The sequence below is a fragment of the Diospyros lotus genome, chromosome 1 (assembly GCF_014633365.1).
Source record: "Diospyros lotus cultivar Yz01 chromosome 1, ASM1463336v1, whole genome shotgun sequence".
Taxonomy (NCBI): domain Eukaryota; kingdom Viridiplantae; phylum Streptophyta; class Magnoliopsida; order Ericales; family Ebenaceae; genus Diospyros; species Diospyros lotus.
Genome location: NC_068338.1, coordinates 39,392,181 through 39,410,898, shown reverse-complemented (window position 1 = coordinate 39,410,898; position 18,718 = coordinate 39,392,181). Strand labels below are relative to the sequence as shown.

Here is an 18,718-nt window from a genome sequence, read left to right as displayed (position 1 = left end):
TAAAAATAAGATGTAATATATATTTTATATAAAAATAATATACACTCGTTAAGACATAGTAATGTTTTTTTCAACATTTGAACACTTTTATTAGTTAGTTAGTTAGTAAAATATTTTAAAATATAATGCGTTAATTATTAATCAATAGAAGTATTTAATGTTGAAAATAAAATGCATTAAATATTATCACTAGCATATTCTAATTGATTAAACAGTTCAAATACGATATATTTATCATAAGTTAGTAAAATTATTTAGATATTGAAAACACGATATAATAAACACACACTATTTAAAAATAAAATAAAATAATTATTTTTTAACTATTATTTTAAAAACATTTATTAGTATTACCCTTATTTTTAAGGGTAATGTTTTGACAATGGTTAAGTTTCAATTAATACACTTTATTTTTACATAAGAAAATTTGTTTTCAAATCTAAAATAATTTTATTAATTAATGAAATGTTAGGATATATTTATTATTAATTAATTAAATTATTTTAAAAATAAATATATATATTATCTAAAAATTATAGATGTTTATTAAAATTTAAGTATTATGCTTAGAGCAATACCCTCAAAAGTGATTAAGGAAAGACAGCTTTAGTTTCAAAGCCGACAAAATTAGAAAAATTAAAAAACACGCCCCAAACAAACCTTTCTTTTGGATTCCCCCTTGAATTTTAGGAGTCAACACATTTGACCAAACTTTGAATTAACAAAACGGAAAGAAGCGGAAGGACAACACGCCGACAGCGCGAAATCATTGCTCAATTAGAGAATCCGGCACATCGCTCCAAGCCCAACCACGACGGCGGCGGCGTATTCCTCCGCCTAACGCCGCCACGTGGCACTCACTGCCATCCACTGACGCTCGGCCCCACCGGTCGCGGCCGCCTCGTCCTCTTTAATTCCTCCCTCCGGTACGCCTGCCTCGTAGCCGTCGCCAATACGTAAACATTATTACAGATTAATTTTTTAACGTATTTCTTTCGTTGAGTTTGTAAGAAATCGAATTTTACTCGTTCCACTGTGGATTAACGAATGTATCAGCGAAACAGTACGGCGGGCTAGGGCTGGTCCACTTGCAGGTCGATGCATTTATGGCTGTCGGATCAGCATCGTGATTCGAGAGGCCGCGCGATTGGAAGGTTCGGTCTCTGAGGACTTCTTGCTGAAGTTGGAAGAGGATCTTGCTTGCTTGTTGGAAGGTTGAATTCACAGTTGAAAGCTGCTTTGACCGCACCAGGATTAGAGGCCCTGGTGGAGAGTGGAGACTCGAGAGGCGAAGTTATGTCGGGTCCGCTGGATCGATTTGCAAGGCCATGTGAGTTGATTACCCCCTACTCTGTTGTCTTCATGTTCTTCCTCGTCTTTTGGTTCTTCTTTTTTAGCTGATTGGGTAGTAGTCTGTAGTCTGTTAGGGTTTCAGTTTGAAGAGCTTATATTTTATGTTCTTGAATTTTGCGATTTCGCCTTGAGTTGTTGTCGCGCTCAATTTCGCAGTTAATTATATGCCGAGAACCTGCGGAATGAGTTTTCCGGGCACTTCTGTTTGGTTTGTGGCAAAACATTTTCTCGGTTAATTTTAGTGGAAAAGAATTGTTCTCTGGATGTGAAGGCATTTGTCGTTTTGAAGCTGACAAACCAAAGAAAATAATTGTTTTGTTAGATGTAGAGGCATTTTTCGTTCTGAAGCCGACGAAGGGAACGAAAACTTTCTTATGATTTTTCCCTTTTGTGCGGTTTATTATCTGCAGGAAGGAACTATGACGCTTTCATCTTTTGAAGCTAGGGACTCATTTTCTTTTCGATTAGAATTAATTACTGTTTTTGTCATTTACTTAGCATGCTATTATGGCGTTTTTCCTCTTTTTTTTTCCCCATTTACAATATGATACTAATAATGTGATTGCCTCGGTGCAAGATTTCTTATCCTTACCTCCAGATTCATTTGTTTATGGGTCTATGCTGATGAGATATTAAGGAAATTGTGTATGTGCAATGAGAATGGGAGGGCATTTTAGTTTCTATGGCAACATGAATGTTTGAGTTCCTTTTTTTTGGCTGGCTGGGTGAATGTTGATGTCACCATTACATGATGTTTCACTTTTCTGGACTACTTGATACTGGTTTCACACCTGTTGAATTCACGGTTCACTATGTTGCAACTTTGGGCTGCGTACCTCCTGCATTATGTCTTTTTTTTTTACCTTGCGGTTGGGTTATGTTTGCATTTGATATTTCTGATTATTATGCTTTTTTTCATGGTTCCACTTAAGGACAAGAATAGATACTTCCCTACTATTAAAGTAAAACTCAATCTTATGGAACTATAAATTGGTTGGACGCACTGCAATGCATGCAGTGCAGTTGTCTTTATGTCTATGACTACTTGAGGAATATTAAACTCAAATAAATTATTTCTGGTCTAGACCTTGAGAAATAAAAGGCTAAAACTGTTGAAGAAAAAAGTGAATTCTGGAAAATATTTTATTCCATTAAGGTTCTGCATCACCCTTCATTGACTTTCACTTTCATAACAGGCTTTGAGGGGTCCTCTGGTAATGAAGAGAGAAGGGAAAGAAAATCTGATTTTGAGAACTCAGAGGATGAAAGAAGGACGAGAATTGGTTCGCTGAAAAAGAAAGCATTAAATGCCTCAACCAAGTTCAAACATTCTCTCAGGAAAAGGAGCAGTAGAAGGAAGAGTGATGGTCGAGTTAGCTCTGTTTCAATAGAGGATGTTCGGGATGCTGAGGAGCTACGGGCTGTTGATGCATTTCGACAAGCATTGATAATGGATGAATTGCTACCTGAAAAGCATGATGACTATCATATGATGTTAAGGTGCTATTCATTTTTTATTTTTGGTCGTCGTGAAATTTGTCCTTCAATTGTCACATCTTTGGTGGGTTTATCTTTCTATCAAACTGTAAGACTGGAATTATTTACTGATTTGGCTCTTAGGGTCTTGTGGATTCATTAACCATGCATGTTTCTTTTTATGGGAAGTATGCGTTCAAGCTAAGACCAAGAACCAACAGCTTATATCCTTGATTTGCTTGATTTTAGAGATGTTATTTCAATTGCAATACCATCTTTTGAGGCAAAAATATAAACATGTGATTTAGGAAAATGATATTATTCTCAAGATGTGTTAATTTGCTTGTTGAGAAATGCTCCAAGTTTTAACTTAATCAAAGAAAGAAAAAACTGTTCAAATTGTCTTCTTTTGTTACAGTCTCCTGTGTATTTGTTAGATCAAACGAAGATTTCACCTAAAAGTCATATTATTGTTGTTGAATTTGTAATGTTCATAATGAGCTGGAGTTACAGGTTCCTGGTAGCAAGGAAGTTTGATATTGAGAAGACCAAGCACATGTGGGCTGATATGATTCAATGGAGGAACGATTTTGGTGCTGACACTATTATGGAGGTAATTATGTTCCACATTTTGCCTTGAATTTTCTATTTGGTATCTGCCATTTTTTCAGTGCCCTGGATGTGAATTATCCATATGTATTTTGCTTCTTTATGCTTTCATCAGGATTTTGAATTTAAAGAATTGAATGAAGTTTTAAAGTATTACCCACATGGTAATCATGGTGTGGATAAGGACGGAAGACCTGTCTATATCGAGAGATTGGGAAAAGTTGATCCAAACAAACTTATGCAAGTCACCACAATGGACAGGTATATAAAATACCATGTCAAGGAGTTTGAGAGAAGCTTTGCAATTAAGTTTCCAGCTTGTACCATTGCTGCAAAAAGGCACATAGATTCAACCACAACAATCTTAGATGTTCAGGGCGTGGTATGTGGCTTCCTGTGTATTTTCTTAATTGATAGGTTCTGTAACTGTCAACAGCATATGACATTACAATCCAAGTATCATTTCTCATCTTTGCTTTCCTATTCCACTCAGGGTTTGAAAAACTTTACCAAAGGTGCCCGTGAACTTATAATTCGACTCCAAAAGATTGATGGTGACAATTATCCTGAAGTAATCTTCTCTTCCTTTGCAAACAGCATTATGCTCTGAAGTTGAGTATTGGAATTTTGGATTTTTTATGCTCTTTAACTGCTGCAGACTCTCCACCAAATGTATATCATCAATGCCGGTCCTGGTTTTAGGCTGCTTTGGAATACTGTAAAGACTTTTCTAGACCCCAGAACAACTTCCAAGATCCATGTATGTAAATATTGCTTCCTTCCATTACAAGGACACCTATATTATATCCTACAACCATTCACAATTCCCTGATGTGTTTTTTCTGTTTCGAAACTTTTACTTAGGTTCTTGGATATAAGTATCAGAACAAGTTGCTTGAGATTGTTGATGCCAGGTAGTGGGATTATATATTTACTTGGAAGTTTTATTGCTGCTTTCATACTCAGACATTATTCCAATCTTTATAGTTTTGCCTCATGCTATTTCTTAAAACTTAAAAGTTCTGGGTGCACAGTGAGTTGCCAGAATTCCTGGGGGGTACATGTACCTGTGCTGATCAGGGAGGTTGTCTCCGTTCTGATAAAGGGCCATGGAAAAACCCTGAAATCTTGAAGGTTCTGCTTGAATAAAGAAATCCATGTTACTACAGCATTTCATCTTTGGATTGATGTTTTCTTTACCTGAGGAATGATCCTTTGATTGGGCATTATGTTGCAGATGGTTCTTAATGGTGGGGCTCGTTGCCGTAGACAAGTTGTTAAAATTTTAAACAGTGAGGGAAAGGTGGTTGCTTATGCTAAGCCGAATTACCAAATGGTATGACCTGTTGGTATTTTAAAGTTGTTCCACACGGCCACTTCTTATTATGTCATTAGTTTTGTTTATTCTATTGAGGCAGATAAAAAGCAGTGACACATCCACTGGCGAGTCCGGGTCTGAAGCTGAAGATATTGCTTCCCCAAAAGCAACAGGGAGTTATTCACATTTTCGGCTAACTCCCGTTCATGAAGAAGTAGGTTATTTCATGTCAGTTGTCAAGGTTTATAAATTTAGTGGCAGCTACTATTGCTACTAAGATGTTCCCATGAATAAATAGGCTAAAGTTATTGGCGGTGCAAGTCATGCCAGTAGCTTCCCAGGTTATGATGAATATGTTCCCATGGTTGATAAGGCTGTTGATGCTGGTTGGAAGCGACAAGCATCCTTTCAAAAGCCTCATGCATCCACAGGTCAGTAACTCTTGCTTGGCTGTTGCTGATACCAACACACGTTCTTCTTCAATTTTTACATACTAAATGTATGAAACTGCTCAACTAAGTTCATTTATTAACTCCTTTCTAGTGACTTTGATAATTTGAAATTGGATATTTGTAATTGTAATCCAGCATTCCAGCTAACAGTTATCATAACTAGATTAAGGTACAACTGGCATGGTTTTGTTGTTCAATATATTATTTGATATTCCTATGATATGGCATAGTAAACGTTGTGCCACTCCCACTGTTCTGCTTTAAATTAATTGATACAATGCTAGAGCATCTGTCAAACATCCCAGCCAGAGAAAAGCCTGGATAAGTACGGCGGTTCTGAACTTTGAAATTTTTTGCTAGAATATGTGGTTTCTTGTAAATTGATGTGTGTTTTGATATGAGTACCAAAAACCTGATCTCCGAACAGGGACAATTCCACTACCTGATACTCAGAAGTTGCCTGAAGGATTCCAGGCTCGGATTTTGGCAGTGTTTATGGCCGCCTTCATGACACTTGCCATGCTCTTCCGTTCTGCAGCAAGCCATCTAACCAAGAAACTTCCTTTCACTTCATCCAATCATCAGAAAAATACTAAAGAACTCTGTCTAGATTCTGTACCCAAGGAAGAATTTCGGCCCCCTTCACCAAGTCCAGCATTTTCAGAGGGAAAGCTCCTCTCCTCTGTTCTTAAGAGACTGGGGGAGCTCGAAGAGAAGGTTGGCACGCTTCAAGCAAAGCCATCTGAGATGCCTTACGAGAAAGAGGAACTGCTGAATGCTGCTGTTTACCGGGTGGATGCCCTAGAAGCAGAGTTAATTGCTACTAAAAAGGTATAAGCACTATAGTTCAGAATTTTATTATATGTTTGCTGCGGGGACTTATAGAATGTTAGGTATCGGCATGAGTCCAAGTTCGTCTTGTTTCCAATTGCTCTGACCAATTAGCTTTTCCACTTAGAAACCCAACTCATTGGAAGCAATGAATTTCAGTTCATATATATTCAATATTAATTGCCATCATATCCATTACATTGTTGTAAGTTCAGCGAATGAAACAAGAATAGGAAGACATGAAAGGTCAAGTTGTCTGCACATGGAAGGGCTCGTGGATAGCCTAACAGCAAAATTCACTTCCGTGGATGTAGTTGCTCTTCGTACATTTGTCACTACCATAATTGCTGCAGGATTCCGCCGCATCCTAGGACAAGACGGGGGGGGGGGGGAGGTGTCACTTTTCATTCTTGCTTCTCCCGTAGCTTGCAATACACTAGTGAAGAGGCAACAGTTCTTTATATTTGGAAAACAAAACCGCAGTTCAGCTTTGTTGTTTCTAGGATAAAAATACAACCTAAATCGAGTTGAGATTGGTAATAGTAGATATTATAGGGTATAAAAGAATATACACATATAGAAGACCTCTATTAGTTATTGGCCCATACGATATCACCTTACTCTTCTCTACTCTCTAGTACTATTTTTCTGACTGGCAGTTTAAGTATTGTCTTGCCTTTTAGTCTGCATCGTGCATCTTGATGCACGTGGGACTTGTTCCGTAGTAATCTTTCTTCCCCAATGGTGCAATTGGCACATGAGTTGATTGTGTCTATGTATGCTCTTCCAACCAGGCCCTGCACGAGGCTTTAATGAGGCAGGAAGAACTGCTTGCTTACATCGACAGTCAAGAAGAAGCTCTGTCCCGGGTGAGTTAACGATCTTCCAGTTGCTATATCTTATTATTCAAATTTTATTCTCTCTTTCGTATAAAACCTTCGACAATGAGGTTCGTGGCTGATCCGTGTTCTTCATTGCTTGTCGAGCAGAAAAAGAAGTTTTGCTTCTAAGGGATGTTGATTGTGAATGAGACACATATTTATGATTCTGAAGACTCTGGTTCCAGTACATGCTTTTCGGTATACAGCTACCAATATTTGACCTTGAAAGGGATATGTGAAGTTTTACTCGATATGTTTTCTAGACCATATTGCGAGAATTGTGTGTAACAATTTGTCATACTTTGTTCTGATCAGAGCAAATGTTTTGTGAGTTCTCATTTATTTTAGGCCTAAAACGAGTCCTGAAATGTTTGAATATTTGCTTGTGAGAAGAAAGAGTTTATCAAATCTTCTGTTGAATGTGATTTGAACTCTTGACGATGGCAAGCATCTCAAATTTCTTTGATGAGATATCATTTCACCGTATGATAGAATTGAAAATTTGCACGGGCACTAATTTAGGTAAAAATAAATAAATAAATAAAAATTTACCTGTCTCCCACTTATTATTTTTTAAAAAAAAATGACTACTGAGTACTAAAAATAAGTATTGAATTAACACTTAAAATCAAACTTTTTAATAAATTACTACTTCATACAAATTTTTTGCTTTTCTTTATTTAAAGGATCGGTACTTGAATCAATGACTTTTAAAAAAAGCATATTGATTAAATTAACAATTTTAATTTCATAGTAGTTTAGTAATTACTTTATAAATAATAATAATATTAAAAAAAATCATAGATTCTCTTGTCAAACATATGCTTAAGAATTCTCTCTCTTCTCTCTCTCTCTCTCTCTCTATATATATATATAGAAACAAAAATATAAAATAGTTTACAATGAAAAATAAATATTATACAAAAATATTTTACACAAAAAATCATTCTTTATCTTATTTTTCAGTATTTGGTTTATATATTAAAAATTTTCAAAAGAAAATGAAATTTATCTTCAAATGCATAAAAATACTAGTTCTGCATTTGTACATAAAATATGCATGTCAAAGTAATAGATTTTACATATTTTCTTAAAAATGTTTTATGCAAAATATTATATGCAAAGATATGGTTTATATAAAAAAATATTTTTCATCTTATTTTTACATAAAATATTTTTAAAAATAGTTTATATATAAGAAACCAAATACCTGAAAACCTAACAATATTTTTTATATGTGTAATTTCTCGTCAAACTAGTTAGAATATAATTTTCATCTCAAAACCAAAAATAACGCAACAAAATTCTTTTTTAGGCAAGGTATTTTCACGTTTTGACCGCTCAAACAATGTAAAATGCATAAAACATTTTACCAAAAAATGCTTTACTTCAAAAAACAAACATAGTTGAAGTGGCTACATATTTTTCCAAGCAGAAAAGAGCAGGGCAGATGACACCACCACCACTGAAGAATACTGGGTGGCCTTAGATGGCACCTCAAGACCGAAATATAAAAGGGCAAACCAATACTCATCATCCAGGGTAACCCAACGTCACAAGACTGATTTGTTTTGAGAAGTTCACCAAAGCAAACACCAACTCAAGTATAGAATTAGGTAAAGTTATTTAGGGATAAAAATCAATGTAGCCGCCAGTGTCATTAGAACGATCACAATTACATCGTACCAGGATATTTTATGGTGTCCGGAGCTTGTCATGGTCGAGTTGAACAGGTTTCACACATCTGCTTGTTAATTCAGATGGTTCTGCAATTAGAAAACGAAGAACTTCTTCTTCTTCTTCTTCTTCTCGATGTAGGCAAGTAGCTCCCCTTGCCGAACGATGGCATCCTCCAGAGCCTGAATAAGAAATACAATTAGCCTAAGTCTACTCTAGCACCATGTTATCAAAACTAAAAATCCTACACCCTGCCGCGTAATGGTTACAGTTTGCTCCAGACTATTGTGAGAATTTCCTTGCCAACATATGCCAGTGATAAGATCACAATTAATTTTACCTGTATAGCCAATAGTGATTGTAAATCTTTTTTCCAAAAGGAAATGGGTACTTTGTCTGCATAGCGGCTGGATGTTTAACTTAAGAAACAATGTAACCTCTTGGTGCAATTTGCACTGCTATTTTTGCAGGTTTAACCGGCAGAATTCAGGATAAAGAGATGGGTACCTTCTTGGTTGCTAAAAGCTCTTGCTCCAGTACATCAACGCGATTTAGGGCAGCATTGAGCATTTCCTCTTTCTCGGGTGGCATAGTTGCAGGTTGGTTGATAAGAAAAGTCACCTTGTCCTCCATTTCAGCCATTCGTTTCATCATGGACATATATTCAGTGCTTGAGATCATCGATGCTGGTAATTGGGATTTCATCATTGGGTCAGCACCAAACATGGAGCTCGAGTAGAGGGTGGCATCAGTAAGCTTCCTTGGCATGTTGCGAGTCAATCGGACCACAGTGACAATGCCAGCAATAAAGGTCATTAGCCCAGTGAAAATATGATTGCTTATTCCAGGAGAAGGCTTGGGAGCATTGTCCAAGGGAAAACAATCTTTCCCTGTAGAGGGGAGGAAGGAAAAGGAAATCATCATTTGTTATGACACACAATTGAAACAAAATGTGGCTACAGAAACAGATAATGTGTTGTGGATACATAGATTCTTACAAACATCTATGATATTCATAGCATTCAGAGAAATTTTTCTACAAACTTAAACTTGAGTGACATAGCATCAACAATGAATTAGAAAAGCAGTAACCAGATAGCGTAGTCCTTGTCACTTTTCCATGTCAAGCCCTATTTTTTTATCTTAAATATCATACATATTTCAGGCATAGGGATGGTAATGGAGTCTTAAAATTCTCCTAGAAGAACTCCAAGATGGAAAAGTGACTGTGGGTTATTAAGTAATGCTATATTTGTGAACTGTTCCAATAAATTTGGGAGTAATAATTGCTTGGATTGTGAGGAATAAATAGCACAGGAACGTATTTTTTACCTTTGGACAAAGTGAGTTTGTCACTTTGCAGAGCTTTGGTCCAAGTTGCATCCACAGCCTTGTCAACCATTGGAACAAAGTTGTCATGTGGGTAGCGATTAGCCTGTAGAAAAAACATTTTAGCTCTGCTTAATTGGAGACACCAGAACAGAAAGAGAACTATGTCATGAGATATTTAAATATGATCAAAACTTCTCCCATCTCCCTAACTCTCACCTTTCCATCTTTTCATTTCCTTTTCAGCATCTCTCTCCCCCTCTCCCTCTCTCTCTCTCTCCCTCACACACACGCGCGCGCGCAGGCACACACAGTATTTGTCACAATCATTTGGGATTCAAGGCACACATTCATTTACATCAAAGCAATAACATCCTTTCTTATTGTCTCAACATGATACCTTTTAGCAATCTCATCATAGATTGAAACATCGTTCCAAACAAGTACATCTTAGATCTATACAAGCCACAAGTCAAACAACTTGCCTCCTTTCCTAAGTCCCCCTCTTTTTTTTTTTATTCCCAAAATTGATTTGCAGATAAACTACATCACATACCCAACAGGAAGTATTGCCCCTCAACACCAATAGAGCAGTCTGTGTGAGACTGCTGCACCTATGTCCACACCAAAGCTAAGGTCCCACCATATGCTCTAGGCATTGAAGAAGAGGTTTAGCTCCACCAATTACCTACAGAGACTTGAAATCAGGCATTGAGCGTTAAAATCCAAGTTCTAACCAATTGAACCAACTGCTAAAGGTACAGTCCCACCTTTAACTTGTCACTGTTGCATTCATTTCGAATGCTACTCATCCATCCTGAACTCTGACCTGAGTTACATTCTTTTCTTAACTACCTAACATTCTCTATCATACATCATGACAGGCTCTAAACTTTAGTTCAACTTACCAAGACCCCAAAATCACAAAACACATCTGAACACTTGCTTTTCATCCAAACTGCTCGGTCAATGGACCATATCTATCTCAACATGTCCTTCATAACTACTTGATCCACAGATCAAACTGCATCACTTTTTATCTAATCGCCATTTAGTCTAATTTTCAGTTCTTATACTATTCTCTCTTTTAGCTAATGGAACTAATTATCTGTAGCCATTTTTCATACATGGATTTACTCTAAATGTCATTTAATTATTCACAAAATCACATTGATCCAAAAGAATATCATGAGTCAAATATTAGGCATCTTTTTTTGTTATTATATTGATCTATATATCTCTTTGATGTTAAAATGCCAATCAACCAAACAGAAGAGCATCCATTGAAGTTTTAAGATATCTCTCAGAGGCCTTGATTATTTATCTAAAATTTATGATACAAATTTCTAATTAACATTTTAAAAAGTTCAACTTTATCCAAGATAAAGCTAACACTTGTGACCACTAAGCATACAAATATTTTGATTAATTTTCACAGAAAACAAAGATTATCATTTTCTTGAAAGATGAACTTTTCTTCTTAAGGACGCACTCAGATTTTATGGTAACTTTTATTCTTAGGCCAGTACAAAATGTTTTCCCTTTTTTTGAGTCTTATTGGTAAGTTGATAGGCCAAGGCCTATCTTGAGTGTGCCTATTTGACTTCAGAAAATGTTGGTATTATGCCATAACAAAATTAGTTCATCTTTCACCACTGGTTTTAAATGAAACGTGATCTTGCTTGTTTGGCATAGTGAGGCTTATTACTCATATTTCATTATATTTTGGCATGGGAACAAATGGAATTAACAGATCCAGAATGAAATTGATTATATTCCTCCATTTTTCCAATAAAATGACCTTATTATAATGGTTGGGCTGTATCTTATATCTAACACTTTACAAGCAAGCTGGGCAGGCTGTTTTAGGCCTAGTTAATGTTGGGACATGTTTAGCAAGGGCAATGGCCATAATATACTAAAAAATAATAGGTTTAACCTTCATTATGATTACAATTATATTCACTTAAGCTTTACTTTTTCTTCTTATTTTGAGCCTTGAGTATAATTGACTTCCTCATTTTCTCTCCAACAACAACTCTTGAACTCATTTCCTTCCTATTTTAGATGCAGCACATCTAGGAAATATGCACTCCCTACTATTACAACTTAAAGGTAATCCTTTTTCTGTCATCCTTTGACTTTTAATGACAAGCAAAAAGTGTTTTGTTGTCAACAAGTTTATATCAGTTAATTTATTTAAATGCATATGGATATTATCCATTTATCATATATGAATATTCTAAATATAAGTTGAATAACCATCCTCATCATTTGTAACAGTGACCACATTAATAGAGAGGAGATTTTCCTTGTATTCATTTTTATCCCTAAAGCAAAAATATGGAAGACGTAACGTTCCCGCTCAGACATGTTTTATTTTACCATTTGCCATTTTTATTTCGCGTGAAGGACAAAAATTTTCTTAGGCATATCGATGCATGATTATTGCAAAACAATTCAAAATAAGATAATCTTTTACACTACCTTATCCTCTCTATTATCATCCTCAATAATATTACATTAGAAGGTTCTGATTCATTTAACAACTTCTCAAGCCAAAATAAATAGGCACACTGAAGATGAAGTCAAATTGTAATTTTAAATGCATCATTTTCATGTGATAAGAGCCTAGCTAACTTACTTCTTCACGAACAGGAGAAAGTTGTGGATGTGCTGCGTACTCTCTGTGAACCCTGGGTGAGTGACATCGTATATCTTCCACCTCTGCGTCTGAGTTGAAAGAGTGGCATTTCTTCACACTCTATAGTATAATAGAAGTTAGTTATGTTTCAATATTGCATAGATGAAAGACCGTAGAGGTTGGTAACTTCAAGTCCAAACAATAAAGATGATGATCAAAAACCAAAGAGAATTATTCACTGATTGATGTCCAAATAAGACTGGATACCTTTTGGTTGGCACTCTCATCCTCAGAAATTGTCTTCTCATCATTGGATAGAATCAAAGTTTTCTTTGAACATCTGGCTTCACCATTGTGAACCATCTAGATCCAAAAATTAACAAGAAAAACTTGAAGCCTTAGGTAAAAAAATATTAACCATGAAATAAAGTTTTGAAAAGAGGAAGCTACTGTGGAAAAAAGAAGGCAGTACCTTCAATATGTCTGGATCATTCCATGGGCCCTTATCAGAACGCATACAGCCACCTCTGTCTGCACAAGTACATGTACCACCCAAAAAGTCTGGTAGCTCACTGATACAGATTAGAGAAGAAAATGATGCTGTGAGGACCACAAGAGTTATCGAAGCCATGTGTTGTTACACTTATCAAATATTTTTATTTAGGAAGGTAGTTAAACATTGACCATCATAAACTGTAAAGACTTAAATGTTACATTGGAAAGTAGCGAGGCAAAATGGGAGATGGAAAATAATGGCCATATAAATTGAACGATAGAACAGTTACCTGGCATCAATGACTTCAAGCAATTTGCTCTGATATTTGTTGCCCAGAACCTGTGTAAACAATTAATGAGCTAAGCCAACCTGCTCAATCAGAATTAGCTCTATCCAAACATAAATTGATGAAAACAACTTACTTGAATCTTTGCAGTGGTCTTGGGATCAAGGAAAGTTTTAACAGTGTTCCATAGCATCCTAAATCCAGGACCTGCATTGATTATGTACATACGGCAGAGGGTCTACAAAGAACAGAACTACCCAATTAAGAACTTGAAAAAGAAAAAATAAAAACATGAGTAAAGACCATTTAAAATAAGCTTGTCAAAAGAAGATAAGATCTGCCATTAACTTCGTCTGATGATGAAATGAATACCTCAGGATAATTGTCACCGTCAATCTTTTGGATGCGCTGAATAAGTTCCCTTGCAGTTTTACTAAAATGTTTAAGTCCCTGAGGCATCAATCAATGTAATCAAGGATATTGTTTTTTATTATAAATTACTCAATCTGCCATTTTCATTTAACATATGAATTCTAGCTGGAAAAATTACTTTTTCTTTTGAAAAGCAATCATTTAATATAGAATTCATATGCATGCATCCAGAATTCAGAAATTGCACCCTTCTTAGATTTCTGTTAGCCATTCTTGAGATCTAACATTTATCAGGCTTCTGTCTTTCGAATGCACATGGTCAGTAGTCTTGGAACATTTTGCATTTTAAGATCTATTATTATGACAAGCAAGTGGGTGGCTGTTTATTCAAGGCATTTTTCTAGAAAAGCCTCACATACCACTCCCTGAACATCCAGAATAGTAGTGCTCTGATCAATGTGCCTTTTTGCTGCAATTGAACAGGCAGGCAGCTTCACAGCAAAGGTCCTCTCAAACTCTTGCACATGGTAGTTCAAGTATCGCTCTATTGTTGTCACTTGCAGAAGCTTGGTTGGATCAATTTTGCCTAGTCTTTCAATATAAACAGGCCGTCCATCCTTATCAACCCCATGATGTCCTTGTGGGTAGTACTCAAGGACCTCGTGTTTTTCCTTGAAATCAAACTCCTATGGACAAAAGTCATGAAATCAGATAAAGTGGTATCTAGGAAAGGAGCTACCATACATTCGGTTATATGGAATCATTTCAAACCAGCATTTTTTTCTTGCTTACCTCCATGAGCGTGTCAGCACCAAAGTCCTTTCTCCACTGGATCATATCAGCCCACATTTGCTTTGTTTTCTCAATGTCAAATTTCCTGGCCTTCAAAAATCTGATCACCATGCAACAAGTTGGACAGCCTAATTACTGAGCTTGAATCATCACAATATAAGTTGGAGAGCATGAAATTAACCAGACATAAAAGTAGTGATGTCATTACAACACATCCTTCTGTATTTACAGCTATATTGTAGTTCAACCATTTCAAAAGAGTGGTGCTACCTCGTTTGACGCTTAATGAAAATTAGCAAGACAAAGTGCTTTTTTCCTAACCTAGGTCACAACTCAATTTACCATCATAAACATGAAAAAACAAAATACACAATTCAAGTCCATTGACACCAGAAGGAGGAAAAGAAAGAAACCTCAGCATCATGTGATAATCATCATGTTTTGAAGGTAGCAATTCTTCCAATATAAGAGCTTGACGCAATGCATCCACTGCCTTGGATTCCTCTGCATCATGCTCATCATCAAATGCAACGGACATAACTTTACTATTTCGCCTACCCTTCCTTGTCAAAGAATGCCTAAATTTTGTCGAGGCACTAATTGCCTTCTTCTTGAGAGACCCAATTCTTGTTTTTCTCTCATCCTCAGAGTTCTCAGCACCAGATCTTTCGAGACCTGCAACAAATCATGTAGAAAGGATTCGAATACAACAGCTAGTAAATAACAAATATACCATATTATTAATCTAGGTAACCTCAACTACAAAGGTCCGGTTAAACAAATCAATTAAAAAGTAATCATGGTAAATCACAAGATATCTTAATTTCTCCTGGCATAACCATTCCAAAACTTTAGTTTTAGCGTTTCCTTCATCTCCAATATTTTGTTGTCTACTTCTTTGCTCATGAGTTAGAGCATTAATTATTCATCATGAGTTTTTTAATTGGGCTTCCTTCCTCTACTTCTGTCATGGGAGCTTATTATGACATGTTTTCTATCTTCATAATCTGAATAAAAAGAGATGTTTCTTGTACGGCAGCATTACTGGTGTATGAATTACTTGGGTAATTAGTGGATTTATCAAACTAGGATCATTCAACAAAAGACACTAATGAGAACTATTCTGATGTGTTTAAAATATGTAATTAACGCCTATTGATTGAATAAGAAAGAAAAAATAAATCTATACGAGCAGGCCCAATGAATCTCAGAGACTAACAAATAATTTAAAAAAAAATAAGTTTAAAACATAGATATAACTATACAAATTTACCTGGCTTAATAGGCCCAGACATAGTGTCACTCATGTCTGTAGTTTGCAGGAACTCAAGTTGGATGCCAGAAGTGCAAGGAAATCAAGCAATCATACCAAAATGCCAGAGGTTATGACCTTGCAATTTCCACCTTTTACCAAGCTCAAGTTAGCAAAACATATATTCTAGGAAAGGACAATTGCATTAATCATGCAATACCAGTTAAGTTTCAAAAGAAAAACCCTGTGAATCCACCTAAGATAAATTCTGATAACCAACTATATTGTAAATTGCTTGACTAAAATTTTGTTCCACAATCTTATGCCAGCAAATTTTGGATACAACTGAAAATTCAGCGATAAAACACATAAAAGAAAAAAAAAAAGTCAAATGCCATAATTTGAACTAGGATTTGTGAAGGAAAGAGAAAATATAATGCAAACAAATTTATTTCTGTGCATGATTTTTATGAATAACTAACCAGAAAATGAACTTTTTATTATTTATTTATTTTATTCTATTCTATTTTTTAGTGCAAGGAATCCCAGACCGCATAATTGCTGTGAGGCTTGTGAATTGGCTTGGCCTTTTCAAATACAAGGAGAGTACAAACAAACCTAGACTCAGTTTCTTGACTTTCTTTTCTTATCTTTCTCCTTTCTTTTGTTTTCCCTCTACAAATCAATATAACATAGTTTAAAAAGTCTATAATCTTCATTGCATGTTTATGGCAAAGCACGAGCTAGATCAAATTAAAGGGTGTCCTTAGTGCACGAGAGTCCCCACTTTAGAGGGTCAAGAGAGAATCATTTTTATGAGTAGTCTTGCCCTTACTTTGCAAAGTGGTTGTTTCCACAACTCAAGCCCACGGCCTTCCAGCCACAAAGGAGCTAGCCTTACCTTGCCATCAGGACTCGCCCTTATAAACTAGATCAGATGAGTATTCAATTTCATCCTAGATTCATATGATACAAAATATATAAAGTTCAAACAAAATCTGAATAACATAAACCAACCCCACCAAAAATAAATAAATAAAAAATCAGAAGAAGAAGAAGAAGTTTTAGGCCATTTCAGGCAAGACACGAAAAGAATGCTTCTTTGAATCCCTAAAGAGGCATAACTAAGAAATACTAATAAATTAAAACATGACAACAGAGTCCAAAAATGCAAATATCGCTGGCATTGTGATATTAAAGAAAATTCAACTAGTATCGAAGTACAAGAACAAGATCTTACAAGACTTGAAGGAAATGTGTTTGATGGAAGCCAGAGAGCGAGACAAATGATGATGATTATGAATGCTGCAAGGAGAGAATCCCAGATGACAATGGACCCTGAACTATGAGACAGTATTGCGGGAGAGAGAGAGACTTATATGACCGAATTATGCTCTGAATTTGAGGCCTCCCATAATAAGCTCTATCTGTCTGGACGGATACAGCTATGATTCCGGCCAAACCTACCCAATCTCTCCAAATATAGATTAAATCGATATATATAGAGGCACACTGTATATAGAATGTGGAGAGATAAATAGAGAGAAAGCAGAGATTGTTCGATTGCGGTTGACGTGGTCGCCTCCATGAGCTTAGAGCGAAAGAAATATTCGCGAAATGCAAGCCACTCCATTCAAATTCCTCCAATCCTAACCCTAACGCCATTCTATATCTAGCCGACTCTTCAGCTTTCTGCCATTTTTCCTTTTCCCGGCCAAAAAACAACCCCCCCCCCCCCGGGGCCTCTCTCTCTCAGTAAACACTAGAGGCGGTTGCATGTGACTGTCGCAGTTAAATCATTATAAGTTTAGGTTTATATTAATAAATTATAAATTTAATTTTTTATTTTACGTAATGTTTTTATTTATAATTTTTTTTATTTATCAAAATCAAAAACACGAATAACATAAAGATTATCCCAATTGCATGTAAAAAATTAAAAATTTAAGTTTCGCTTAATGATTATATTTTATTTTAATTTTTTATAAAATAAAATTTGAAAGAAAGTACCTCTGTCTAATTGTAAAAATACAATTATTTAAATATTATAAATTTAAATTTGTTAATATAATTATTTTTAAAATAAAATACATAAATAGTATTTTAAGAAAATATTATATTAACAGTAATATAGATAGTTAAAGATGTAAATATAGACAGATAAATTAATATTCTATTAAATATGTAATCGTCACGTTTAGTGTGTGAAATTCTGTTAAATTTTATTTATTCATAAATTGTATAAGTGATAATATATATTTCACATAAACTAATTTATCTAAAAATAAAAAATTAATATTTATTTTAAATTTTAAAACATGACACGAACTCCAAAAATAAGAAAAAATCACTTGTTTGCGCGTCATTTTTTATGTAAAATTTTGTTTAGTGTCGAGTTGAAAATAGAGTTGGGATTGTGGCGCTCCACTAAGGTTTTTGTTATAGTCAAGGCAACTTTTTTATTTTTAATTGCAGCATAAAGTATAAGAGGGGGCATGATGCAGATGTGTTATGTCTTAGCAACTTGCCTTGGGTCATCCCTGGATGATTTACAGATTTTTTTATATTAAATTGAGCAAACTCAAACAAAGATTTATACTCTTCAAATTGTAAATAAGTCAAATTATTCGAAAAAAATTATAGAGTCATAAATACGTTAAGTCATTTGTGAGCAATTTTGTGTTTGCCTTAATAAAAATCCGTTCGAATTAGTTTATTAAATTAAATAAGTTAAATTAATTTTAATTTTGAAACTTAAATGATTAATGAACTAAGTTTAAGATCAATAATGTTCGACTCATTATGACTCGCGAATAGATTCGATTAGTAGCTTATGAATTGATTTGAATAAAGACTCTGTGAACAAATTCATTTATAAATGTATTAATCAAATTATTTATAATCTTATAAATATATTATTTAATATATATTAATTAATTTTTAATTTTTT

The 18,718-nt window shown here is 35.0% G+C and overlaps 2 protein-coding genes across 4 annotated transcripts; one reads left to right on the top strand and one right to left on the bottom strand.

The window, feature by feature from the left end:
- Positions 1-753: 753 nt before the first annotated feature.
- LOC127808939 (phosphatidylinositol/phosphatidylcholine transfer protein SFH8-like) lies at positions 754-7,353 on the top strand. Of its 3 annotated transcripts, none has more exons than XM_052347699.1 (15): positions 754-926; positions 1,065-1,330; positions 2,550-2,853; positions 3,343-3,442; positions 3,554-3,820; positions 3,932-4,009; positions 4,097-4,198; positions 4,303-4,352; positions 4,473-4,572; positions 4,676-4,774; positions 4,857-4,970; positions 5,055-5,187; positions 5,636-6,039; positions 6,834-6,908; positions 7,029-7,353. In XM_052347699.1, the coding sequence occupies exons 2-15, from the start codon at positions 1,297-1,299 to the stop codon at positions 7,047-7,049; spliced, it is 1,881 nt and encodes a 626-aa protein (XP_052203659.1). In that variant the 5' UTR covers positions 754-926; positions 1,065-1,296; the 3' UTR covers positions 7,050-7,353. The 3 variants fall into 3 exon arrangements, with proteins under 3 accessions (XP_052203659.1, XP_052203641.1, XP_052203650.1); XM_052347681.1 differs by having other exon boundaries at positions 1,057-1,330; XM_052347690.1 differs by having other exon boundaries at positions 754-956; positions 1,057-1,330.
- Positions 7,354-8,282: 929 nt separating this feature from the next.
- LOC127808955 (phosphatidylinositol/phosphatidylcholine transfer protein SFH3-like) lies at positions 8,283-17,495 on the bottom strand. Its single transcript, XM_052347709.1, has 14 exons — positions 17,009-17,495; positions 15,790-15,920; positions 14,930-15,191; positions 14,517-14,616; positions 14,144-14,410; positions 13,725-13,802; positions 13,489-13,590; positions 13,356-13,405; positions 13,043-13,142; positions 12,838-12,933; positions 12,571-12,690; positions 9,930-10,032; positions 9,105-9,487; positions 8,283-8,779 (listed from the first exon to the last, which is right to left on the bottom strand). Exons 2-14 carry the CDS (start codon positions 15,821-15,823, stop codon positions 8,693-8,695), a joined length of 1,782 nt encoding a protein of 593 aa, XP_052203669.1. The 5' UTR covers positions 15,824-15,920; positions 17,009-17,495; the 3' UTR covers positions 8,283-8,692.
- Between the last annotated feature and the right edge of the window lie 1,223 nt (positions 17,496-18,718).